The 27723-nt window shown below is 38.7% G+C and overlaps 3 protein-coding genes across 6 annotated transcripts in view; all 3 read right to left on the bottom strand.

Moving 5' to 3' along the window:
* Positions 1–979, bottom strand: part of LOC105380761 — a 103137-nt gene extending 102158 nt beyond the window's left edge. The window contains exon 1 of the mRNA XM_048625777.1: positions 523–979. The gene's annotated coding sequence lies outside the window, so the exon portion shown is untranslated. The remainder of the gene's footprint in view (positions 1–522) is intronic.
* A 1522-nt stretch (positions 980–2501) lies between these two features.
* LOC105380724 (zinc finger protein 485) lies at positions 2502–4613 on the bottom strand. Its single transcript, XM_011550317.3, has one exon. It carries the CDS (start codon positions 4470–4472, stop codon positions 2739–2741), a length of 1734 nt encoding a protein of 577 aa, XP_011548619.3. The 5' UTR covers positions 4473–4613; the 3' UTR covers positions 2502–2738.
* Positions 4614–5785: 1172 nt separating this feature from the next.
* LOC105380763 overlaps positions 5786–27723 on the bottom strand; it is a 31720-nt gene continuing 9782 nt past the window's right edge. Inside the window, exons 3-8 of one of the 4 annotated variants that reach the window (XM_048625661.1) lie at positions 12149–12325; positions 11028–11211; positions 9115–9192; positions 8358–8516; positions 7491–7646; positions 5786–7043 (exon numbers count right to left, since the gene is read on the bottom strand). In XM_048625661.1, coding sequence (XP_048481618.1) covers positions 6799–7043; positions 7491–7646; positions 8358–8516; positions 9115–9192; positions 11028–11211; positions 12149–12325 — 999 coding nt within the window. In that variant the 3' untranslated portion in view covers positions 5786–6798. Of the gene's footprint in view, positions 7044–7490; positions 7647–8357; positions 8517–8955; positions 9193–11027; positions 11212–12148; positions 12326–27723 lie in introns of all 4 variants that reach the window. The other 3 variants (XM_048625663.1, XM_038108205.2, XM_038108207.2) reach the window with 3 other exon arrangements.

Below are 27723 nucleotides of genomic sequence, written 5' to 3'. Positions count from 1 at the left end.
CTATTTCTATGAAATATATTAACATGATAATGATTTTTACCTATTTAATGACCTATGTTATGACCTATATGTACTATGTAGTTAGAGGTAATCAAAATTGAATGGAATAATCATTTAATGAAACTGTAAATAAAATATCTATGTACACAATACAATCTAAATAACTTATTCTAAACTTAAGAAAAACTTATGAGTCTAGGTACCTAACTATAAACAAAAAAAAAACTATGTATCTTCGCTCCGAAACGCATCCGACGCTAAGGTCCCTAAGGCGCTGGCCGCGTTGCCTCGCTGTACAGCCAGAGAGATCCTCTGCATCAGAAGGTAGAGGTAAGTTAAAGATGAAATTGCTTTCAGGAGTCAATTCAGTATTACCTAACGCACCAACCATGTAGGTACCTACCAATGTTTGTATATTGTATTATTATTGACCATTGCAATTGCATGCCTCCCTCCCTGTGCCAATAACCCACCTAGTTACTACGATAGGTTTAGGATAGAATAGAATAAATAATGACAAACCTGTGGCAATCCGCGACTACCCTCGTCCGCTAGTAACGGTATCCACAACTCGCCGTCCAAAATGCACGTAAAAACTAGTTTTATTCAACTCTCGACTCTCACACACAGCATTAATACACACACTAAACTGTATTACTGTAACTTCACTTCCATTATAGTTTTCCAACAAAACCCTAAACAAAACTTGTTGATAGAACCGCACGAAAATATTGCAACACAACTTCACACGTAGTTTTCTAACGGTTTTGCGCTAAACTCTATCACTAATGCATTTTTAACACAGTATTACGTTAATTTGCCACTAGATTAATACAAATTATAACTGTTTTTATCTTCAATGTTATGAATGTAAGTGATCGCGATCGGAAAGTGATTATCCGCCATGCTCGATGCGTGCGTCTGACTCAGCGGCAGAAGCTAAACTGACTGGTTTTCTTGATTCCTGCTTGTTGTTGGTTGGTTGGCGGCTTCGCGCAAAACGAAAATGGCGCGGCGCCGCTGGCTTTGACTTGCGCCGCGCGAACAAAGATCATGACTCGAATAGACAGGTGGGCTAGATGTGGCAATAGGTTACTTTTAGATCATCTAGGTACCTACCACTGGTTGCATGAAGTAACTACAGAGAAGAGAATAACAGTGATGGCTTATGGCACTCACTGTGTCAGTGGAGGACGGGCTATCTGCAACCTGCCAACCAGTTGTGTAGCATGGGAAGACCCGTGGAAGAGGTTTCCAGTATTGCTGCATTCCTGTCATAGCTGCCATGCAGAACATGAAACCATCGTAAGTACCTACCTAGACCTATCTATGACTCATCTCATGTACTTACTTAACTTAACATAAGCAAGTCAGATTCCATCGCTGAAAGAAACACCCATAAAGGTTTTTCGTGATTGTTTTAAGAATCTCTCAAACTAAAATTGGACTAAACATGCTGAGTAAGCCACTAAAGCTACACCGCGCCGAAGAACGAAATCCTAAAAACGGTGAAGAGAAACCCTCAGCTTCCTATCCTTTCTTCATCTGTGGTCCGCGGTCTCAATCGGACGCAGTCGCGACTGTTGGCGCCCTAGCGACCTTCGTCACTTGTGATCATAGGGCGCCGCCGCCGCCGCCATGGGCCACACTTGTGTAATGCCACTAATGCCGCCTCTTCACACAGGAGGTGCAAACGGCAAGGCGCTGGCTTGATGCTTACCATACGCCGTAGTTAGAAATAGATGGGTAGAATAGTTTTTCTAAAGTTTAATTTTTATTTAATTACCTGTTTATAAAAATATATACAAATTAAATACAAATACCTACTCATAGCTAATCAGCAATATCAGCACTATGCGTCGTCAAAATCAGTTAAAAGCCCTCCCGTACCTGGCTCGAAGGTACCCATTATACCTACTTGCAGCGTTGCTCAAAGGATAGCAATAATTGATATCCTTTGAGCAGGGTCACAGAATAATAACTAGTACCAGTACAGAAGTCCATCTTCGCAATGGCTTTCAAAGAAATATGACTCCATCTCATAAGCAATAAGATCTAATTTATCGCGTTCCAGCCGCACACGTTTTTATTTACTTACCTACCAATTTATTTTTGAGGGAATATACGCCTTATTTCACTGGACTACGGTGCATAATAAGTTATACGTGGTTTTACGCATTGAAAAAGAAGCCACCTTAGGGTTGCCTCAGCACCACAGACTACAACGTTTACTAAGCAACGGACTGAGTTTGTAAAAAGAATGTCATGATTTTAAAACAAAATTAATTTGAATTCAGAATACAAAGCTATTCCAAACTTATTTCTATTGGAAACCGTCGTAAATGGAAATGTCCAAAATGTCGTCGGAAATGGTCCAAGCTGACTGCTGAGAGACCATTTAGGTAGAAAGGCAGTTAAGACCTAGGGGATATGCAAAAAGGTTCCATTCGAGAGAGCTGGGTATAGATACTTACACTTACACCCCCAGAAAGAATAGAATGGGTATACATAGTATACTACCATCCCACATAATATTGAAGACAACATCCTACACCTGAAAAATGGGTTAAATACATAGAAGGTCACATTTAGTGTTTAAAGCTTTTATTACATTAAACAGTTTTAAGTTTCTGCTAAATTCATAATACCTAGGTAATATAATATAGGTAGGTACATAATATATTATTTGCAATGAATTTACAATAACAATAAAATTATTTCTAACTATACAAAAATCATCAATTCTCACTAGTAACTTTTACTTTATGGTTTTTGGATATATGTTTATACATTGTCCTTTTTGTGTGACTGAGATGTCCACAAATAGTACAGGCAAATGTTTTTTCAGTTTCATGAATTTGAATAGTGTGAGCTTTCAACTTAGACTCATTATCAAAAAACGTACCGCATATCTTGCATGCAACATTGCTATCAGTGTGGCGCATCTCATGTCTTGCCAGAGTAAATTTAGCTTTGAAGCCACAGAAACGGCAACTGTACCTTTGCTTTGTTAGGTGCTTAATTTGTATGTGCCCTGAAATTTCACCTTTAGTGTAAAAGTCTTTTTGACAGATATCACACTGGTAACCCTTGGGACCTGTGTGCCTTTTGAGATGGTGATTTAATGATGTTGAGTTAAAGAGTTTTTTACAATAGGGACATTCTACTTTGCTATTTCCATCATGCAACTTGAGGTGATTTTTCAGTGCAGAGTTAGTCTTCAGTTGTTTGCCACATACATGACATGTGTACAATTGCTGTGGCTGCTCGCTGTGCAATAATCTTTTATGATGCAACAATGAAGTCAAACTTTTATATGCTTTATTGCACATTTGACAAATATGAGTCCTTGTTTTTGTGTGGATTTCTATGTGTCCCTTAACTTTTCCTAGGTTTGCAGATGTAAAATTACACTCTTTACACTTAAATATCCTGGATGTTCCTACACCTGTTAGTGTAATTTTTTCAGTATCAAGACATGGCTTCTTTTCTATATCCTTCTTATGTTTCTCATATGAATGTAATGATTTGAAAATTCTGCCACAATAATTGCAAGTGCACTTTTGTATTCTTTGATATTCATTCTCCTGCTTGTGTTCATCGTGTACTAGTCTTTTATGATGCAACAATTTAGTGTGAAGATTGTATGATTTATTGCAGATTTCACAAACATGAACTCCAACTTTTGTGTGCGTTTTTAAGTGTCTCTTAACATGTGCATGTCTTTTGGATGAATAATTACATTGTTTACAATAAAATATTCTGGATTCATCAACACCTGATGCTGTAATTTTTTCAGTGTCTAAACAGGATGTGGCCTCCCCTTTCTGCACATGTTTTTGATACAAAAGTAATGATTTAAAAACTTTCCCACAAAGGGGGCAAGTGTTTTCTTGTGATGGATGTGATTCACACTTTATGGGTAATCCTTCGTTCTGCAAACTATTTTCTATATCACTTTCTACATTTTCTTGTGATTTAGCTGGTAAATGGGGTAGTGATTCTGAAAAATATCCTCCGTCAGCCTTATCTGATAATGATGGGAAAAAGGTTTCTTTCACCTCACAGAAAGATTCAACATTATCATAAGTTTCATCATTAAAATGGTACAATGCTTCTTCTTTTATTGGGGAATTCTCCAACTTCACTTCATGGGTTTCCCCTTCTTGTTTACAAATATCTTCAATAACTGGAGTCACAACATTAATAAGAGCTAAATTTGATTTCAAACATCTCTCTTTGAAGTCTATAGTCACTTGGAGATCTTCCAGGCATGCTTGACATATCACGTCTGGATATCCATCAGAATCCCTGATCTTTACATCGACAATGTTGTTTATGTGTTCATAGATTTGGAGTTCCCTCAGGAGAGAAAACAGGGACAAATAGAGCTTAGAACACCGCAGACACACCCGACAAAGTTGTCCAGCAGGAGTAATGTCGCTAAGTTGTGGGTTTATTTGTCTCGACATGGTTATTTCACTTATCTCCTGTGCTATAAACAAGCGGTATGGTTAACTACCTCTCACGCCTCCAATAGTATTTAATAGTTGCTACATTAATGTTAAATAACTAAATTTAAACATTTTATCTGTAAATGGTAGTAAACGTAGTAAACAGAGTAAACACAACAAATATTTCTGATTCTCAATGTCAATATCTTAAACTTGTCATTGTCAAATTGACATTGTGTTTTTCACTCTGTGGTCTTGACATAGAGTAGCATTGAAAAAATACGTACCTGAGAATAATAACTCGCACATTACGCCATGCTTCACGTAAATTTATCTATGCTTTATGGACGCGCTGCGAATTTGCTGTACCCCTGGTACCTATGGTACTGAATGTCTTCTAAGGATCCACTGCCGCGCCATCCTATCCTTAAGTGTCGTGTCGCTCAGACCAAATACTTCAATAACTAACTTATGGCTTACCCCTTGCACTGTGCATCGCGTTGCTCAAACTTAATTGTTTTATACGTAGGTTTACTGGATTAGGTTCAATACTTTCGTAGTATAAAAAAAATATTTAAAAAAAAATATTAAAATTTGAACTGTTTCTTTCATAAAAAAAGGTTAATTGGATAAATTAGTAATTCCCGGGTTTAATCTTTACATATTTGAGATTTTTATCCCTGGGAAGGTTGCCCTCATTTACATAACTATGTGGCTATAATTAAGTGCCTAATCAATACAAACATAGTACAATTATCATTCTGGATGTGAATTATCTGCACGTACATCCCCTTCTTTCTTATATCTGTCATATATATAGTAACGTTTAAGTAAACTTCGAACTTGCTTTGGATTTGCCTCTCTTACAATATTTATTAAGGTTTTTGGCAGTGACTTTAATATATGGGATAGGCTGTACGTCCAAATTCTTCTTCCGTATTCGTTATTACAATTAGGTACATATATGGTAGTTAGGGTGTAGCATAAACAAAAACATGGGGACTGATGTCCATTTCGATTATTCACTTAGGTGGGCACTTGGGTCATACGATACCTACCTAACCGATACACTGCAGATATACCAAGAAGAGCTAATGCTATAATATCTGAATTTGCTAATTGATGGTGATGGAGGGAGTCCAGGAGATACGTCCCGCAACGAATTATTTTCTATTATGAGTAGGTTAGGTGCAAGCACAGACCTGTGCAAGCATCCAATCTGGCATTCGGGAAGCTTCTTCACCTATTCTCCTTGCATTCCAATAAAGGTCTTCAGCAAGCGAAGTCTTCCTACTACTATGTAGTAAGTAAACTAAAAATAAAACGCGAAGCACTTTTTAAAATAAATATTTATTCCTTAAATACTTAGTCATTTTCACTTTATATCACTTTTCAGTAAGTAATATCAATACCCATAGCATTCCGTCGTTTTATTCACAATTGTTACGCAAATGAAATATAATATATAATTAATAATTATGTATATCTTATAAGCTACCTAGGTACTGAATTAATATAAGTTTCATATCTAAAGAAGACTAGTTAGGTATTATTGTAAAGTAAAGTAAGTCGGTCCTCATCATCAGTGGATAATAATTTTCCATCATTATTCAAAAAATGTCGAGTACCTAATGAAGTTATTAGCTTAATTATTTTCTATCTCATTTGTCAATATTATGTCAGATCACCATTAGTAGGTACGGTCAGCTGCATAAGTAGCTGTACACTTTTGTACCTTGTCAAACTCACAAACTGCCTATTCAAACATTGACGGTTTGTTGTGAAGGTAGTATGACAAGGAACAAAAGTGTAGGTACATATACTACTTATGCAGCTGACCGTGCCTACCTATTTACTAATTCCATGGTCAGAAAACCGTTACAATACACCTTTTGATTATTATTACTAGTTATGCCGTGTCAGTAATATTCGTCCATTTAGTCCATGTAAGTAGTGTCTAGTAAATGTGAAAAATATTATTCATTAAACATAGGTAGGTACATTTAAAGAAAAATCCAGACATTTTAACATTATATGGGTAGTTTAACTGTTCTAGGTGTAGCTTATCCGCTATGGTTGGCTGATCAGGAAAAGACACATATTGCAAAGGCATTCGCTAACGTAACAATAACAAATGACACCTTAGTTAATGCACCTGGCACCAAAAGTACAAAAAACAATACTATGACGTCACAATATTTTAAAATGGCTATCTACTTACACTACGGAGTATACAACTTCAATCGACCTCGCACTTTTCAAATTAACTTTAAAAACAGAAATTGAGTGAAGTTATTTACTAAATTCGCTTTTACATTAACATAACTGTTCCGGTCTCGACTGTTCAGTCGGGGGGCGGCTCTTCATGGGAGCAGTGTGGTACGGGGGTTGGCGACGACTTGTAGGCCCTCGGGAAGAGGGAGGAGTAGGAGGGGGGCGGCTCGTACTCGGGGGGCGAGGCGGGCGGGGCGGGGGTCAGCATGTGCGCGGACGCAGCCGTCACGGTGACAGTTGGGGACAGGTCGATGCATGAAGCTGGGATGTGGTTGAGCGGCGTGTCTGATGGCTTGGAGCGTTTGCAGCAGCATTCTGGAAGTGGAAATTGGAGGTTAGGTTTGTTAGGTTAAAATTGTGTGAGATGATTACGTTGTTGGAGATTAGGGTTGTTTAAATGGTCGGTGGTTGTCTGATAGCTACTTTGACGTGAATCTGCCCAAGCAAAACATGAGCCAAAGGTTTTACGTCGCGCTCACTATCGCTACAGCTGAGTCAGTAAGTGAGTAGGTCTAAGGGCTTGGACAGAAAACTGCAATGTGACGTGACATCACACAATGTCTATCCTCACTCGCAGGTTTCCCATAGATTCTTGCATCATAATATCCATAATTATCAGCCCTGTATCATCTACTGTTGGGTATAGGCCTTATTTTGTGTGCGCCAAGTTTTACGGTCCATTGTGTCCATTATTTCCTTGCCTTGCTGTTATGCTATTTATTCACCCCCTTATACTTATACTACGATAATATAAATTCTCACCCCAAGCCAGACAGAACATGAGTATAGTGGCACACAGCAGCATGCCGACCACCAGGTAGCTCCACGGGCCGTACGGCTTCAGCGCCGCCGCGAACTCCATCAGGGCGTTCGACTTCTGTTCCCGCTCCGTGATGTGCACTGAAAGTTTCAGATCACCTGCTTTGGGTTAAGCTTGCAGTGGGACATGGATTTCCGGAGAATATTGGGGTGTGGAGAGGGTTGGTTTGAAAACATTTAAATTCAAATTACCTTTAGAAAGGAGAATGGGCATTTTGGTATTCTTACTGACCATTAGAAATGAGTAGTACCTAATTAGAAACCTACTTTTTTGATTCGGAAGAAGTAGTAAGTTTGGAGATTCAGCCATCCAAATATGTGTTAAGTAGGGACTATAGAAAATTGTACAATTTTCACTTTATTCATTAAATACAATGAAATTATTACCAAAAAAACATTACCCTCCTCCTTCGGCAGTCGGGTAAATACACAGTAACCATGAGCTTGTCGACTGAAGACCTGTGCAAACTTACCATAGGACCCCCTCCGCCCTCTGGACCGGCGATCTTACACAGGTAGTCGGTAGTGATTGAATAAATATGACAGATCCGTACAACTTGCGTCAGATTCTACAAGCGAGCGATGCTGCTTAAGAATGCTAATATACCATAGTAAAAGCGCCACAGGTAGGAGAATATGCAGAGCTGGTCACTCCGCAGCCAAAATATGAGCGGTTGTGGAATACTACACCTGACGACCTTCCTTGAAGCGCTATATAGCCATTGACATCGGTAGTAGTTGGGTAAGGAACGCCGAAGGTAAATTGTGGCGCTTCTAATAAGAGACAGTCAAAACCCAAAACCAACTCACTTATAACGCTCGGCTTAGTAACCGCGTCGCTCTGGTCCAGCCCCAGCAGCTCCTGGTTCCTGGCGGCGACCCTCCGCAGCAGCTCCAGCAGCGGCGGGGCGCGGCGGCGCGCGCAGGCCCCCGCGTCCTCGTCCTCGCCGCCCCCGCAGTGCCGCACGCCTAGCACGCTAGGTACGAGCTGATGCAGAGACTGGAGACCCCGCACATGAATTGACATTCCTTAAGCAGCGTTGCTTACCAGTCAAAAATATGACAGATCCATACAAGCTGCGTCAGATTCTACACAAGCGAACGATGCTGCTTAAGGATGCTAATGATTGGTAGTGATAGCCTTACAGGTAGAAGGAGATGAAGAGCTGGTTTATCCGGATACTACACCAAACGCGCTTCCTTAGGGTCACAGCAACTACCTATAAGCGTAACGTAAACGGATCGTCTTTCTTTTCTCGTTTACGTTACGCTTTTATGTGCTGTGACCATTAAACCGCTAGCCATTGGTATCGGCAGTGGCTGGGTGAGGAATGCTGGAGACTCATTGTGGTGTTCCTTCTAAGAGCCTTAGTGCAACAGTAACAATAAAACACCAAAACAAACTCACTTATAACACTCGGCTTAGTAACCGCATCGCTCTGGTCCAGCCCCAGCAGCTCCTGGTTCCTGGCGGCGACCCTCCGCAGCAGCTCCAGCAGCGGCGGGGCGCGGCGGCGCGCGCAGGCCCCCGCGTCCTCGTCCTCGCCGCCCCCGCAGTGCCGCACGCCGTCGCACGCTAGGTACGAGCTGATGCAGAGGCTGGACACTCCGCACATGAATTGGGAGTCGTTGTTGCAGATTGCACCTGGAGTTTGAGTGGTTTGGGGTCAATAATTGGGCTAAAAACTTTGAGTTTTTGGGGTCAGTTTTTGGGCTAAAAAGTTTGAGGATGTTAAAGTGGAATGTACCTTGCTCCTTGCAACTTCGACAAGGAGGCTGCAAGGCACATCCAACTGGGTTGGGCTGCATTCGGAAAACTTCGTCACATATTCTCCTCGGGCATTCCTCAGAGCCTGAAGACAAAAGTCTTCAACCAGTGCGTCCTGCCAGTGATGACGTATGGTGCAGAGACGTGGACACTGACGGTAGGACTGGTCCACCGATTTAAAGTCGCTCAGCGTGCTATGGAGAGAGCTATGCTTGGGATTATCCGTCAGAGGACTAAGGTTACCGACATAGCTGTCAAAATATGCAAGCTGAAGTGGCAGTGGGCTGGTCATATCTGCCGAAGAACCGATAACCGTTGGGGTAGACGAGTTCTCGAGTGGAGACAACGAACAGGCAAACGCAGCGTGGGACGCCCTCCTGCCCGCTGGACTGACGACCTTAGGCGGGTGGCGGGTAGTGGTTGGAGGAGGAAGGCCGAGGACCGAGTGTTGTGGCGCTCCTTGGGAGAGGCCTATGTCCAGCAGTGGATGATTATTGGCTGATGATGAAAGTGGAATGACTAGAAAGCGTTATTTTAAGTAATTTTGGTTGTAGATATTGGATCTTAGTATCGATACGGGTCATCTAAGTTTTGCTGTTGATAAATTGTGATTCAAATTATATTATGTGCCTACATGCATACCCAGTAGGTATGTAGGTTATTTCAAGTTGAATGGGTTTATTTACTAGTAATATTTACCTACGTATATTCTAGAAGATTCTTGTCTGTTTCCCATTGCATTTACATTGAAACAACCAAGTGTCGTTAGCGTTTCCAAAGTTAATTAATTCAATGGGAATTTTGTCGTCTTCATCAAGTTATGGCTCATTGCGTTTATTTCCCTATTGTTTACTAATCAAGTGATTTATCAATGTTGAAAATTACCCGTACCTATAAATTATTTCCCTAGAGAGCGGAAGACTGTCTTGATAAAACGATGATTGATTGATCTTTAAATTGGCAGAGCGGTGGTAGCTCAGTCGGGTAAGCGCCCGCTTCTCACGCCAGAGATGCGGGTTCGAATCCCGGCACTGACATGTACCAATGAGTTCTTTTCTGAATTTAAGTACAATGTATACCATCGCTCTTACGGTGAAGGAAAACATCGTGAGGAAACCTGCATATCTAGACTTAGCACATCTAGATATGTGAACCCACCAACCCGCAGTGGACCAGCGTGGTGGGAAATGGTCCAAGCTTAGGAAGGCAGTTTAGACCTAGGGGATATGCACAAAGGTTCCACTCGAGAGAGCCAGGTGCAGGTACTGACACCCCCACAGAGAATAGAATAGAATAGAATAGATCTTTAAATTGTAATTCTAGATACACGTGCTTATGAGTTATTGACTTCCAAGAGTAGTAAAATTCTATAGATATTCAAATTAGGGTACTTGTGCTAAGCCTCACTCAGCTAGCACAAGTTTGTCCTCGGCATTTTACGCCTATTTATATCATCTGTCATACTTTTCACTGGCTATAGGAACGAACTGAAGCTTTTCCAATCCGAAACCATGGAGGCAGAAAAAAGACAAAAGTATTGTTGTGTCTTACCCCATTTTTGATAACGAGCCCGTGCTACCCGCTAAACTGCTACAGTTTGCTATCTAGCCCTATCGAAAAAGGAGGTAAAATATATTACCTTATTAACACCTTTTAAGCTGTTGCCCTATGATGTCAACGAAAAAAATACATATTTTCATAAAATAACTCACCACTATTAACAGCGGTAACCACCAGCCTCAGCTTCTCCGTGTGGTGGTAGGGGGTGGTGGGGGGGTTCCACACGAGGCGCACCCGCGGGGGCAACAGCTTGGTGCCGGCGCGCGCGGCCACGGCGGCCGCGTTGGCCCCGCATAATGACAGCCGCCAGATCGGGCTCTTGGACTCGCCGATGTACTGGAATGGGGAGTTGAGAGGTTAAGGGCTTTCTGGGTTATACAGCGGTTGTGGTGTTCGGGTTGCAGCACGGATGAGGGTAAAAATTAGGGCCCTAAGGAACCTAGACCAAAACGGTGACGGCGAAATTACTTTTTGCTTAAGTTCCCGGAAGGAAAGGGATAAGTGGGCATCACATATGGGGCTGTTGCAGAGAACTAGTAGAAAATTGCAAAAGGCCGATTTAAAATGAAGAGGTCCTAAAGTTACTTAAACTAAGACTAAAATTACTTGAGTTATTCCACTATCTCCACTCAGCTTATTACTAAGTCCGTCAATCTTATCACAAGGAAGTTGTTGTATCAAGAATCTTCGTCATCCAAACACCACAGACGAGCTCTATTGAATCTACCTATTGAACTGCACAAATAGACTATTTACTCATTAGCATCGGGGCATCAGGTAGCCGAGTGATCCACATGGTCGTTCAGCTGTTGACCCCAATTGCCCTGCAGCCATCACCAGGCTATCATTAGCAGACGGCCATTGTGCGATGCTCACGTCATGTCACGGTGACGCGTGCGCAGTTAATGATCATTGCCTCTGCAGCTGTGTTTGATTAGAGATTCGATTGTAAACTGTTGTTGACATATTGCAGTTTAGGTCCGTAATAATGTTGATGTGCTAAATCTAGATATGTAGGTTTCCTCACGATGTTTTCCTTCACCGTAAGAGCGATGGTATACATTGTACTTAAATACAAAGAACTCATTGGCACATGTCAGCGTCGGGATTATCAGCCTTTATTTCTGTTGCCGACTGTAATAATAATCGTGGCATATCAGAAATTTTGAATGAGTCAACTCACTACACTACATAGATCACGGGGTCTTAACCAGCCAGCCTATACTGACTTCAAAGACACAGCACAGCTTATAAAGACTCATTCCACACTTACAATAAACAGCTTGCACGCATCAGTGGCGTTCCCGCCGCCGCTGGCGCCGACGGCCTGGTCAGTGGAGGTGTCCTGCGCGGCGGGGCTGCTGGCGCTCCACTTGCGGACCGGAGCCCCCGCCACGGGCGCCGGCGCGTGCACGTCCGTCTGCCCTCGCTCCCAGTCGAATAGTGACTCCTGGAATGTGAGATGAGGGAGGTGAGATGGTGGAACACGATGATTGGGTTGGTAATGGAAGTAAAGGTATGGTGAACGAAAGGAGACTTCCTGAGCTACAGGACAGTACTTTATTAGACGGCACCGTAGCTAAGGCGGTAGTGAAGCTGCTTCCGAAGCTGAGGGCCGCGGGTTCGAATCCCGCCCAGGGCAAACATTTGTGTTTGCCTTGTGTCTGGTTGTCGTTTACATATTCAATATTTATCTATGTATTTGTGTAGATATATCAGTTGTCCGACACCTATAACACAGGTCCCACCTAGCTTGGGGTCGGGTGGCCGTGTGTGAGATGTCCCCACACACGGCCACATTTATTTATTTATTATATTATACGTTCGGCGGACCCTGGGCAGTCAGCGAATGACGCTATTCAGGTTGGCTTTAATTCTTACATCACGGAGACAAACTCTTGAAGCTGTCTAGTGTTTGTCGACACATTTTGGTCTCACATTTCTGGAACTTGTTTGTGGGATTAGCTATGCATTCATACGAAAGAAGAAGACAGACATTACGGTCCCATCAAGATGAAGTCATTAATTGTGCATGATCTACTACCTACCATGATTAAGCGTGAGGTATAGGTTGGTAATTTATTCAATGTTATGTTAACTTTGTGTTTGAATTTACAATGAATTTGATAACGAATATTGAGGAAATAATTGTGAATCCAAGTAGAACGATAATTTCATTGGATGACTTATTTTTACCCCTATACCTCCATTGTTTTCTTTCTAAAATCTTCTGAATGCTCGTGTAAGTAATTATAATTATACCTATCCATCTCCATTACAACTACAATGTTATTACCAGAGACGTATCATATCAGCCTTTTGTTTCTATTTCCAGTCAGAACAAATGCAAAAGTCATAATTTTGTAAAGAACTAAGTACTTACTGGCTAATAGCCAACATTATTTTAACGTGTTTTTAGTCCGCACTTAACTTCCCAATTAGGCTTTCGCAATTCATTTTTAAATTAGTTTTCCCACGTCATCCGTCCAATACCTACATGAAAAAAAACCACATAACATTCTGCCTAATTGCACAATTAAGTATGATACTAAATTAGGTTACATTATAAGTGGGTACCTTTGGCATATTACCAACCTACACCCAAGTATAACCTACCTAACTACCTAAGTCAGTCGCTGACTAATGCTAGACCTATGCAGCAGGTTTCCATGTTTAATCTTCATTTACATAGCCCAGTACCTAATTTAGATCTTTATTTATTTTTAGCTGGCATTTTATTTACTTGTTTATGTATTCACGCCATGTCCTAACGCATGTCGCCACCGCCTGCGCCGGACTATGTAACATCTCCATGTATGCCAGTTTACCAGCTTTACATATTCATTTTGTTTCGACGCTACGGGAATTCATAAAAAGTTTTTGTTCAGATAAACTCAACCCATTGTACCCTACACAGAGTTCTTATGTACGATCCAGGTAGCAACATACATACCTAAAAATCACGGAGGTTTTTTCATGATTTATTCATTTCAGGTTAGTACCATATAACTCACAAGGCCGTTTTAATTAAATAAATTGGCAAGCGCACCTACATAAAATAATAATTTATTATTTATTTATTTTTATTTATTTATTTACTAATATTGTACAACATTACAGAAGACTAATTCGTTATACAAATTAAACTAACACTAATATAAAATAAGAACATAAAATAATGATATATCGTATACATAAGTACTAAAATACCATGATCATTGCCACAGGCAGATGGGCAAGACCGAGGGCATCCAGTAAACAATAAGGTAACCTAGGCATAACTTAAATACTAACACCCTTTTAAGTATGTAATCCCGAGTGCACTAATGTCATTATAAGTACCTACATGAGTATCACACACTTAGCTATGTAAAATTACTTTGAGGTATAAAAAATATGCAGCAGGATACGTTTATCTGTGCTGCTGGTAGTTAGCATGTTATTGATAAATGATAACGTCAATAGCCAGACAAAAACGTATAAGGTACTTACAGCTTAATATTGAGTATACGATATTTCACAAAAATATTACGTTTTGCCATTATACTTGTTGGCATAGCCAGACATTTTAAAATTGAAGTTTTCAGAATGTCCCGTAGATAACCGGCGGTTAAATAAATAGTTCGTTATTTAATACGAACGTTACGTTAAACTTAGCATCCGTAATAGGACTAGGGGGCACTTAGGGCAACTTGCATAAACATATTAAATCTAGATTTAGTGTTAAAACTCGATTTAGGCCATACATTTTACGGATTGGCGTTCGACATTTGACACTAAATCTCGATTTTATATCTTTGTGCAAGTGGCCCTAGGTATATCTCGGTAAACTCTAAACACCAGCATTACTCGGAAACACTAATTGTTTCTTCCGTTTCTTATTATCTCGACTTAACCTTCAGGTTTCTGATCACTGTGTCATATGATCGTGATTATTCGTGATCATGGCAGTGATGTCTGGAGCTGGAGCAAGGTCGGTTTACTTCAGATATCTGCCAGATAATGGTGGATAGCCTCCTAGGTATACCTAGTTGGAAAGTAACTAAAACATAATCCTAACTATAATATTATAAATGCGAAAGTAACTGTGTCTGTCTGTCTGTCTGTTACTCTTTCACGCCAAAACTACCTAACGGATTTGAATGAAATTTGGTATACATACGGTCTAGACCCTGGGAAAGAATGAGAAAGAGGCTACATTTTATTCCGGAATTCCCACGGGAAAACTTTTTACAGCGAAGCGAAGCGGGCGGGAACAGCTAGTGGTTAATAAAACCAACTCAAAGCACAAAACATAAAATATCCTTGAAGTTTACTAAGAATTCCCGTGGACTCAGTGCAACCCCATATAACTAGATGTACCTAAATAAATAGGTAACATTTTGAGCTATTGGTATATATCTGGTAGCGTTTTGAGTTATTGTGCTTGTCCCACATTAGCTCATTTCTTATTATTCATATTTTCCATGAAAAGTAAATGTGTCAAGAAAGGTTTTCTATTCTATTCTAATCTAAACGTGTAGTGTAGACAGTAAAAAAATGCTAATTGCAACTTCAAGAGGGGGTCATTGGAACGTTGCGAATTCATTATTTGCAAGTTTAGTTACGGACGCGATTTAAAAATAAATATTTATCTGTTCGAGTGTCCTAAACTGAAAAAAGTGATAGAATGATACACCTTCCAGGAACATAATAATGGATACATACCGTTTCTAGTATATTACAAGCACCTACCAATTCAGAACATTCGAGAAATTCTACGTACTCATACAAGGCTAGGTCCCTTTACCTCAGTCACGAGATAGGGTCGCCACATCGCCTATTATTAAACCTAACCTTAGTCCACTTCCAGTGGAAAAACTCAACGGTATTATCAGACGGCTACCGGTTTTCTGAAGGCTGCAGCATGAAAGGAGCTGAATTTGATTTACAAAAACTGGACTTGTTTACGCGTTTCCAAGGTTTTCTTTGTATGGAATGTAAATGTTCAATGTGTCTACAGTTCACTAACGTTCTACGATAGTAGATAGTAGTATACGAACAGTCGTCGAAATATAATAGGCCAGTTTGCACAGCTCCAAAATGTATGGGATGACAGCAGGTGTCAAACCTAAATCATAAAAAATCTAAACAATAAGTAACTTTTGGGGCTTTAAAAGTAATTTTTTCGTTCGGCCGTTAAATAATAAGCCAGATTATGTGTCTTTTTATGTATTTCATCAAGTAAATCAGGAGTAAATAGCAAATTTGTCTAGCTGTCCAAACGGGCCTATTATATTTCGACGACTGTAAGTAGTTACTTTTTCACCGGATAATTTCTTATTTGTTCTCTTAGTTCTGGGAGATGTCCAGTACGGGACGATTGCTGATAATAAGGATGCTGTTCTTCAGTTAAAACATTTTGAAGCTGTAACTACTTACAGTAATTTTTGCAACTGTAACAAGACTATTCTCCTTTAGTTTATAAAAATAAATACGTAAAGGCTCGCGCCGTGCATGCAAATATATTTTATTGTTTTTTAACGTATATTGTAGGTAGGTAGGTGATATATTCGTAAGTCCTCGATAAAAGACTCATCAAAATTCATTACTACATGCCATACCAAATGTTACTCAGGTAAAGCAATTCCATTTGAGAATCGTGTTAATACCTACCTAGTAGCGACCAAACTTGGGTAAAGTTTTTCCAATTAAACTTCTTTATAGCATCATGCACATATCACGCGATCTAAGCTGGTAGCATTTTGAGTTATTTTTAGCTCGTCTGGTCAGACTGGTGGTTTTATAACTTAAATAACTGCCTAGGAGAAAACTCGAAGGAGGCGGGATTGACAGGTTTGCAACTAACATGATGTTGTAAGGGTGCCTTTCCACCAGATATGTATGCTGCCCTACGATAATGTGAAAGAAATCTGTTTCCACCCGTGGACCAGTGACTATGACGTGATACTATGTGGACCAATGACTATGATTGGTGGATATCAAATGTATCCATAGCAACAATGTAGCTTAGCACATCTCCGATGGAAAGGCAGCCCTAACCTACATTATAAAGGCATTAAGGCCCTTAAGTTATGGTTTTTGCAGTAATTTTGTAAGCTTGATGTCTGCAAATACACCGACGTGTTTGTTTTAGGGTTATGTTCACTATTTGTAAAGGTGTAGAGAGTTGCGTGACAAGAAACAAATTATGGCCATATAATATAAAATATACAATATAGGTACTTACTTATGGTAAAAATCATAGAGTTCCATACATGTTTCACAAAAAAGCTATTAATACTATGAATAAGATAGAACTTGAATGTATGTAGGTACACTCGCGAGAAATGAAAAAGTTCAAGTGACATAGCAACTTACCTAGTATCTTAGTGGAACTTTTTCATTGCTTGTGGGTGTATGTGCATCTGCAGTTGAAATACTAGGTAAATAATAGCGAAATTAAAAAAGAAATACTACTTTTGGTAATTTGTAGAACATGATTTATTCCTATACGTATGCAAATGCCTTCTCATACTTAAATATTTTTAAATAAGTATATTTAATGTAATGAGGTTAGTCACTAAAATGTTTGGAACATTTTGGTAATTCATAAGCAAACATTACGTCTGACAACAACTAAGTGCCTACAGGTATTACCTATAATCCTAATCCTAACTAATCCTAACTAATATTATAAATGCGAAAGTAACTGTGTCTGTCTGTCTGTCTGTCTGTCTGTTACTCTTTCACGCCAAAACTACTGAACGGATTTGAATGAAATTTGGTATACATACGGACTAGACCCTGGGAAAGAACATAGGCTACTTTTTATCCCGGAATTCCCACGGGAAAACTTTTTAAGGCGAAGCGAAGCGCGCGGGGACAGCTAGTAACGTATATTTTACAAAAATATAATATGAATACACAATGTATGGTGACGAAAATAATTTAACAAAGAAAGTAACTTACACAGTGTAATTTAGCATTTTATTATTATTATTAGTATGATAGTGTGTTATATCAATTATAGGTCCTAATAGCTGGAAATAAGGCTTAACATTTATTTACCTGTTTTTCAGTACGTAATACTGAATAATAGTATCTGAAACTGCTGTTTAAATATGCATAGTGATCTGTAAGTATTGAATGGATTGTTAATTTCTCATTGATATTTTTCATTCATTCATGTAAGTACTTACTTAATCTCTTAGTCTTATTGCATAGTATTGAGCATGAATAATTATGGTTAAACCAGTGATTAACCAACTGCCTATATCTATCACTGTAACAGTTATCACGTTATATTATAATATCGAGTATCCGGTGGGACTATGTATAAAACGTAGACTAAATAAACATAGTTCGGGTTTAAAACCTGATTTAGTCTCGAGATTCCATACATACAGTATACCATTAGTCTAAAGCCATATATAGAGGGTGCATAAATAATAATCTATGTCTGAAGTCTTAACGTAGGCTTAATCATGACATATTTTTAAAACCATACTTAAAGCAGATAATTTACTCCTCTTTTTCTCAATTATGCAAAGTTACACAACACGCATACTCACATTGCGAGTCACCCTGGAATGTCAAGCGAGGGTGGTCAGCTGTGTGACGTCTCGACTATACATTCTTGTGTATTGCAAACAACTTATGACACCATTGTACGTACAGCAGTACAAAGAGATAAGTTGCCACCCCGGTCCAAACAGTTTGAGGTTAACATAACCTAACCGAATGCGTTAACAAAAAATAGGAAGAAAAAAAATCAAAATGGCGATATGACTGCGACGCACAATAACCGGCCAGTAGCCAGTGACATACCGGACACACCCACTGCTAGACCTGAATAAACACATCGACATGACATAATAAGTAATGACCAGTTAATGGCCATTGTAGAATGACCCGTGATGTTTTACCTACATCACTTTGTCACTATATCGTTACCGGTGGTTTAGTTTTGGTTTTTCAAATGGGACTTTAACGATGTATTAATTGCCAGAATGATAATTAAATGGGCATTTTGTGTAAAGGATTCTAAAGCGCTAGAAATGATAAATAGTTATCTATCGGGAAAGCGGCGCCTGCGCAGCCTGAGTCGCCATTTCGATGGTGAAATCGAGTCCGCGTGACGTCATGACGTGTGCCGCAGCAACCACCCATCGGGACCTCCGGCCACATAATAACGAAGAGTACTTTTAGTACGAGGATTCAGTTGTCACGGAGATCTCCGTGTAGTGGTCAAACATGTTTGTTCGGCCGGTTTCGTACTTAATTCATATTCATGTTTACATTTTACACACTTACTTAGCTATTGCAGAGGCTTATGATTAGGTTGAAGATCTTACAGATCTATCAATATTTTCATTTAATGTTTAATTGATAGATATTACATATCTCATTGAATATCTAAGGCACGCAAGAAGTACCTAAATTAAGTTAGCGGATCCGAATATGAGTTATTATAGTTAAAAATGCTAATTTTAGAGGTGATGATGAGTTCCAAGGTCTAATTCTGAGGCGCTGATTTTATACACAAAAATGTAAAAAAAACTGTTAAAAAAGGTGCTGGTATTTAAGTGTATTAATGGTAAGTAACTTTTAAACCTTACTTACATAAACTATGTAAGCACCTACTTACTATAATCCAAAGCATATAAATGTTACTCTACTTAATCAATGTGCCTGAAGTAAAAGATAGGAAAGTCACGGATACTTATTGGAAGAAATGAAAATACTTACAAATATTATTTTACATATTTTGCAACGATGTGTGGACCGTTGTCCGACGCAACACCGCCTGGTAACCCAACCAGTTTTAAAGGCACAAACGCTTACATCAACACAAAATCGTCTAGAATGTACTCAACTACCTAACAAGCCATATCGGGACATTGCCAGTTTTTGCTAGAGATAAAACGTAAAAAAGGCTTAACACGATTCGGGCGCTTAGGTGGTGATGCAAAAAACACTAGTCCTTGGTGACTAGGTGTAATGTCATTGTGCAATAAATACAATATTGTAGAGGACACGACATGATCGTCATCTGAAATAAATCTATGTATTGTCTAAAGTTAGAAATAGTCCTCTACCAATACCCAGGAGATATCAGCTGGAGTCTTTTTCACAAAGAATGTTAGCGAAAGTACTAGGTTCGTGTTCGTATACTGTGGGAATAAAACATGTGAACTTTCTATAATTTTTAGATGATGATTAACGCTACTCAATTAAATATTTAAAAGGGAAACATATTAAAAGGGAAGTATAATTTCACGTAAGTTTATTGTTTAGTTTGTAGGTATTTATAGTTAATTAATAAATTATTTAGTACACTTGACCCTATCTGAACATAAATATTCTTCCACCCAAAGGTTGTCTTGAAAAAATCGCTTTTAGTGATAAGACCGCCTTTTTTGTACCTATGTGTTTGTATTTAAGCTTTGTATAATCTATCCTTGTGTACAAATAAAGAATATTCTATCTATCTATCTTAGCAAGACAACATGTATGCTTTTAATCTAAACTAAACATTAATTATCCTGACTATGAGGATTTGACAGAGGTACTGTACTTAGAACAACGCAGGCTCGGGTGGACCATTCAAAGGTACTCAATAGAATACATACATTTTAAAGTGCCTAACCAAATAAAACAAGCTCAAAACACTTGTATAACATGGTGAAAACAAAAAAGGACGTAAATGTCAATATTTTCGCAAATGGCCGATCACATTCAACAACATGTTGACCGACTGGTGGCGTGACTAGTTGCCCACGTTCCGGGGGTCACTCTATACGACGAAAAACTAAGTTTAGGAGCGACGGACTCTGTATTCTTGTATTAAACGAGCCGACTGCAGTTCTCGTTCGTTCGTTTTTCCTCAGAATAGACTAACCCCCCTGCACACGCTGACTCAGGCAAAGGTAGGCTTCCCCACCGCGACCGATTAATAGATGGGATTATTTAAATCCGTCGGTTTATATCACCTTATTGCGATTAATAACCTGTTCTTGCTCTGGCTGGGTGTGTACAAAGACGTTTGTATGCAAAAAATATGAATGAATTAGTCCGATTGGAAACTCGACAAAGCCTGTTTTAACTGGAGTTCTCAGCGTATCATACAAAGTTGTGAACGAGTTACCAATATCCCTCTTTCAACGTAGTTTAGGAGCGTTGCCTTCAAATAGAAACGTATGTTATGCCAGTTCGAATAACAATCATAATTATGAAAAGACAAATTAGAGGGGCTACCACCACACCTCCAAAAATTAACAACAACGCTTAAGGATTGTTGATTGATGGTGACGGTGGTGGTACCGTAGTTGCTTTCTGGGAACAAGATTTAACCGTCTACAACGCGATGTCTTTAGGTTTCTATAAATCAATTTGGTTGAGATACTTAATTACATTGATGGTGACAAGTTGAGTATGAGTCATCATGACCTGTATATCGAAGTATCAATGAAAGGGCGGGCAGTTACTACAAGGTCATGATTTAATTAAGGACGGAAAGTACCGAAAATAAAATCTTAGGGCCGTTCATGAAGTACAATCCGACCAAAAAATTTACTTTTTCTTCTGTCATACATTATCTGACAAAAGTTTCATGATGATTTCCGCTAGAGGCGTCACTTTGTATACGTGAAAATGTGAACCTTTATAGTTTACCAAAAACTATCAAACCTGTGCTAGTGCTAGACGTACTGCTATAACGTCATGTCGTGGCAGTTAACGTTAACGACACGTTAAGTTAACGTATCTCTACGTTGTTGACATAGGGCATGCAATACCGGAACTATTTTCAATACCGGTATTGAGTTCCGGTATTGAAACTCAATACCGGGATCCCGGTATTAATACCGGTATTAGATTTCCTTGTAATAAATGGCATATATTGTGATTAAAGGTCGTATAGGTCAAAAATCAAAATAAAACGAGAAAAAGCAATGAAATTCAGTTTTTTGTATTAGATTTTTACGAGAATTGAGTAAGTATTACACACAGTACATAGGAATACCTATACTATAAACGTCCAATTCCGGTATTACTTCAATACCGGTATTAACTTTCAATACCGGTATTGAAAAAAGCGTGAATTTTGTCCCTGATACCCGTATTACGAATACCGGTATTGCGGTATTGCATGCCCTATTGACACCATGGCGTTTGCACTACAAAATAGCAAAGCTACAGACTTAATGGGAATTCCGTGTTTCTACTTAACCTTGTGCAAACAATATGAGTTAGAGGTAACAATCGGCAACATATACCTTCACACACCTTTACACCACAAGTGGAATACCTTACTAGTCTAGATTCTCATAAAATGGTGCAACTTTGAGAAAATTACTTGAATAGAACTTGAATACAATGATGACTGAGCGTAACAATAATATCTAGGAAAAAACAAACACAATAGATACCATTCTAGTCGGTTATCCTAACTAATATTATAAATGCGAAAGTAACTGTGTCTGTCTGTCTGTCTGTCTGTCTGTCTGTCTGTCTGTTACTCTTTCACGCCAAAACTACTGAACGGATTTGAAGGAAATTTGGTATGCTTAAGGTCTAGACCCTGAGAAAGAACATAGGCTACTTTTTATCCCGGAATTCCCACGGGAAAACTTTTTAAGGCGAAGCGAAGCGCGCGGGAACAGCTAGTACTTAATATAACGAAGGTGCCTTGGTCATACTCATAACATGAATATGAGCCTCTTTTATTATTAAGTTATTAATTATTAATTTATTATGAAGGGAATACAAAACAACCGTTTGAAACTTCAAATATTGTTATTGGACGATAAAATAAGACATTGAAATAGTCACGATTTTTTTAACCGATATTTTATTTTTTATGCCTAAAGATTATTATAATTTACAATGCATTTTATAAAGTACTTACCATATCAAATCGTAAGTATAATACATAAAAATTACACACCAAATCAAGTAATCGCAAAACCCATTAACTAAAAAACACTCTAGATTTGTTAAGATTCTGTTTGATTTGTAAATTCTGTCACAGGTGGCGAAGACGCGATCTCTTACTTTATTCTTTCTTTTTCTAACAGACTTAAAAAAAAGGCGGAGAAGAGATTTGATTTTGTTGGAGTTAGGTATTTCTGTTGGGGTCCACCAACCCGCACTTGGCCAGCGTGGTGGACTATAGGCCTAAAGTGTAGGCCCTAATTCCTTCTTTGGAAGGAGACCCGTGCCCCAGCAGTGGGGACGTAAGGTCGTGAACGTGATGATGATGATGATTTCTGAAAAATATTGTTGGAGGTAAGTGACTATTTGTAGCTAAACACGATGCGTGCTTGGAATGGAAACCAAATAATTAAGATAATAATGGATTATTAGCTCCCCTGCTGAACAATGGTCATTTGATATGGAGTCTAATTGAACTGAGTCGACGGGAATCAATACCGAATGTATTAACTTACATGTGAATATACATAGATGTCTATGTGTAACGTCGTTATTACCCTTCTATCCTAACTAATATTATAAATGCGAAGGTAACTGTGTCTGTCTGTATGTCTGTTTCTCTTTCACGCCAAAACTACTGAACGGATTTGAATGAAATTTGGTATACAGATAGTCTAGACCCTGAAAAAGAACACAGGCTACTTTTATCGCGATGTTCCCACGGGAAAACTTTTTAAGGCGAAGCGAAGCTCGCGGGAACAGCTAGTAATATTATAAACGCAAAAGTTTTATCCCGGAATTCCTACGGGAGAGATTAGTGAAAAGAACCTCTAATTTTAACAGCTTGAGCTTTAAGTTTCAATGTATCAGATTCCTATTTGAAAAAAAATTGCGGTCAGTAAATAATGTTTTCCTATTTTTCTTAGATTATAATAAATTCACGTTTTCAGTTGCTAACGGCAGTGGCAGAAGCCAACCAAGGGAGCCAGTAACCAATGTCTGTATGACCTTAAACGAGCCTTAGACACTGTCTAAGGCTCAAATAGACCTAACTATTCATTCACTTCAGGTATTTTCTAGAAGCGCGTTATGAAATCACTAGAAGAGGCAATATTAATATAATACTTTCAAAAGACCCAATTGATTTCTAGTTGTCCTTAATAGCTTCGTTGGTGCATTGATCGAGCGGTCAGCTGATGCCACGCCACTGATTATGGTTACTTTGCTTGATTGTATATTTAGTTATTGTATATATAGATTGTTAGTACCTAGTATATATAGTTTCGTATTATGGTAAAGCCTAAAAGTTATTATAATTAGGACCTGTTTAAAAATGTCTGGATAACGCTGACATGCTGTCACTGAAATTATGTTTTAGACAGTATTGTTTATATGATAACTGCTCAGCCATTTAAAATCTCATTCAAATATTGTAAGCACTTAAATCAGGGGGTCAGATATCTGTGTGTCAAACTATACACAATACAGCTCACTCATGTTGGGTAATTACGATTGTGACTTGACACATAATGTGAGGAGGAAACTCGAACCTATAGTTTTATTATGATTTTGTCATACACCTGCCTATTACCTTTATCTAATAAATTTGTTTTACGAGTTACAATTACAAGGTAACACTTACAAAGTCACGTAATAGAGGAAACTATTATGTCACTGATTAGTCTACGACTAGCTACTTAGTTAACTCATTGAAAAGTAATGTCATGCGACTCATACGCTCAGGAGGTAAGTACTTGTAATTGTAACATTATCATAGAAACCTACCTACATGACATGTTTAATGGTCACAGCACATATGACCGTAACGTACAGTGCGACAAACTTATATGTTCCGGTGAGAGCTCACGTAAATGTCGAATATTTCTTCATTCAATAAGTTTTTACGTTTGCCTGTAGTGGTAATTCGCTCTTGCGGTTTTAATAAACCCACCTAAACTATATCAATACATAATTAATTAGTAAGTAATGATATATGGATCAATTTAGTTCGACCTCACCGGAACAGATAAGTTTGTCACACTGTAAAGAGATTGCCTTTTTTCTTTTGTCAACCAGTAGAACGCGAACTCGCAAACGCCTTCGCGCCAGACTTTACGTTACGGTCATATGTGCGGTGACCATTAACCGTACCGATAGCGTGACAATGCTTGTTAATTCATTCGTCGATTTAGATAGTGACCCCCTTGAGCCAAGGTATGCCAATAAGGTACATAAATAGTGTAAAATTCATTGAACCTGGGACGTGCATGTGTAAACTTGATAGTCGTGGGCACGCGAGCGCAATGATACTCCGTCATGGGTGTCGCGTCGTCTGCCCCCCCAGCCAGGGTTCACTGTAGCTTGGCAAAATACGAACGTAAGATAATATGCAATTGGAGCCTCTGGTACGGGTTTTGATATTTACGAAAACGAAAAAAAAATTAGGTTCTCTTCTGTCATCTACATATCTGTTAAAAGTTAAGTAGGTACATAAAATGTATTGGAGCGATTTTCGCGATATCAGAGTTGTGGTTAAGTAGACCCCAGGTGCGCCCGACTGGAACGTCTGTGTTGTCTAGATACTAGATGGATTAAGACACTTCGATACACATGGGTATTATGTAGGCGTAGGTACAGTCTTACACACAGATATCTGACCCCGAAGCGTCCGTAGACGAGCTGGCTTCTGTGATCGTAACTGATCACTGAGGTCAAGCAACACGTGGCACGGTCAGCCATTGGATGAGAGACCGATTTTAAGTGGTTGTTTTCTGGACGCTTCCGTGCTTCGGACGGCACGTTAAGCCGTGGGTCCCGTTTGCTGCTTCGGCAGCAGTCGTTAAGCCTAGTCAGAGGCCTTCAGGCAGCTTGAAAACATCTGACAGTCGGGTTGCCCACTTTCAGTGCATTGTACTCATTCGAAAACGGCGATACTGCCCGCGACCTATCACGTGCGTGCAATATAAATTATAATACAGCGAATAGCGGGTGACTACACATTATAACCATCCATGGATTTAATTATTTTTATCCTGCAACCTTTGGCACAATAAAACTACATGTATAATTTAATTACCGCTATTATATTCCTATGTTTTAGTTGTCCACGTGAAGGAAAATGGTTTGCTAATGAATCGTGGAGTCGGTGATACATAATCGATATCCTTTAGTTACGAATAAAAAATCCAAACAATACATCAAAAATACATGTGTTTATTCCTACAATTTAGTCTATGTCGGGGGTGGATGAGCACTTATCTCTTCCGTAGCCTGTACATAAAAGGATATCAATATCACCCTATTATTAATGTTTCTTGATCTCACCTTTGTGTGTAAGGTGCCACCTACGTCATTCGATATTTCTAGTAATTCACATAGTCTAGACAGTCTAGATTATATTCACAGGCTAAGAGCAAACTGATTGAGGATAAATAAATAAATACGCCATTTGTAATAAATTAGAAGGTAGTATAGCGTAGCAAGGTTAATCATATAAATTCTAAGCTACCATAAATACTTAATAAGTATAAATAAATGAGTTCATTTCATAATGTGAAATTGTTAAGTTTTTCTCACTGGATTTGTTAAAAGCAAAGTAATTTTAATAATAGTGAGAACTGAGAACTTAATTTGCACTGTGTTATGTTATGATTAAGATTTTGCACTTGGGTAGTATGTTAACTACTTGGTTCTATATACTGAATACTGTATTTCACGTAAGTATATTTTCTTATTTGTGCGTTTTTACCATTATAATTTCAATCATCAAATTCAATTATTTTTTACAAAAAATATTTTATCCTTAAAAAATATTTTAACTATTTGTTCTGTTCTGTGCGAATTTAAGTCTCAAATGCTCAACACCCTCAAAATTGAATACCTTTTTTTCTACTTCCATGGCCTTGTCATTTTTATTTACAAAATTGTAAGAAACGGTTGAGCGAGTACCTATCATACTGCCATTCAGGGGAATATTCATCGATCAAGTATGGCAACCATGTCCTTAACTGTACTTATACAGAGTGTTGCAAAAAGGGTGCCGAAAGCTACATGTGCAGCATGGTATATCTTAGCCCAAAAATGAAATCAGAATTTCAAAATTCGCGAAAAAAAAAGTCATTCTCCGTAGTAAAAAGTCACGTAACTAACATAGTTTCTATGGAAAATTATAAGTAATTTTTTTCCGCAAATTTTGATTTCATTTTCGGGCTTAGATATACCATGCTGCACATGTAGGTTTCGGCTTACTATACACTTTTTGCAACACCCTGTATACGTAAGAAACGTCCAAAAGACCTTCATACTTAATCACACCCTGATAGATCACGTAGCGGCTGTTGACTCGTATAACTCGTATTCCATCGCAATAGGAGCTAATTTACATGGAAACGCCGAGAGTGCCCTACATTTTGCCGCCTTCGCACGTTACCGTGTATATGTAATGTTATTTAATACGAAGGATTTAATGGCTCCTGAAGTTATAGTGGCTAAAGGGCTAAAGTTATACAGATATGCTTACAGTTTGGTAAGTCTAGGACGCGTATGATTGTTGCATAGGTTACGCCTTATGCGGAAACTATCACATCCTTATGACATAATAAATGACAGAAGAAAACGTAAAAACGTTTTCCGCGGTCATTTTAAAGATAAAGATATATACGTATATTATGTTTATTCGACACACATAGACAGCAACAACAATTTTGGGATGAAAGCGTTTTATAATGCTCGTAATTAGTATGATATTTATCGATTTATTGATTTAGTAAGTACTTATATCTAAAAGTAAAACAAAATGTCTCCGTGATGTTTCATGGCATAACATTATGCAAGCACCGTCCATCAGAATTTCACTATAAACACTATAACAGTTAAATTTAATAGAGCTACTTAATCGTGTACTTTTATTGATACAAGGCTCGCGTGCCAGAA

This window comes from Plutella xylostella, chromosome 15 (genome assembly GCF_932276165.1).
Source record: "Plutella xylostella chromosome 15, ilPluXylo3.1, whole genome shotgun sequence".
Taxonomy (NCBI): domain Eukaryota; kingdom Metazoa; phylum Arthropoda; class Insecta; order Lepidoptera; family Plutellidae; genus Plutella; species Plutella xylostella.
Note: the sequence above shows the minus strand (reverse complement) of the source record. Positions and strands in the feature narration are given on the sequence as shown.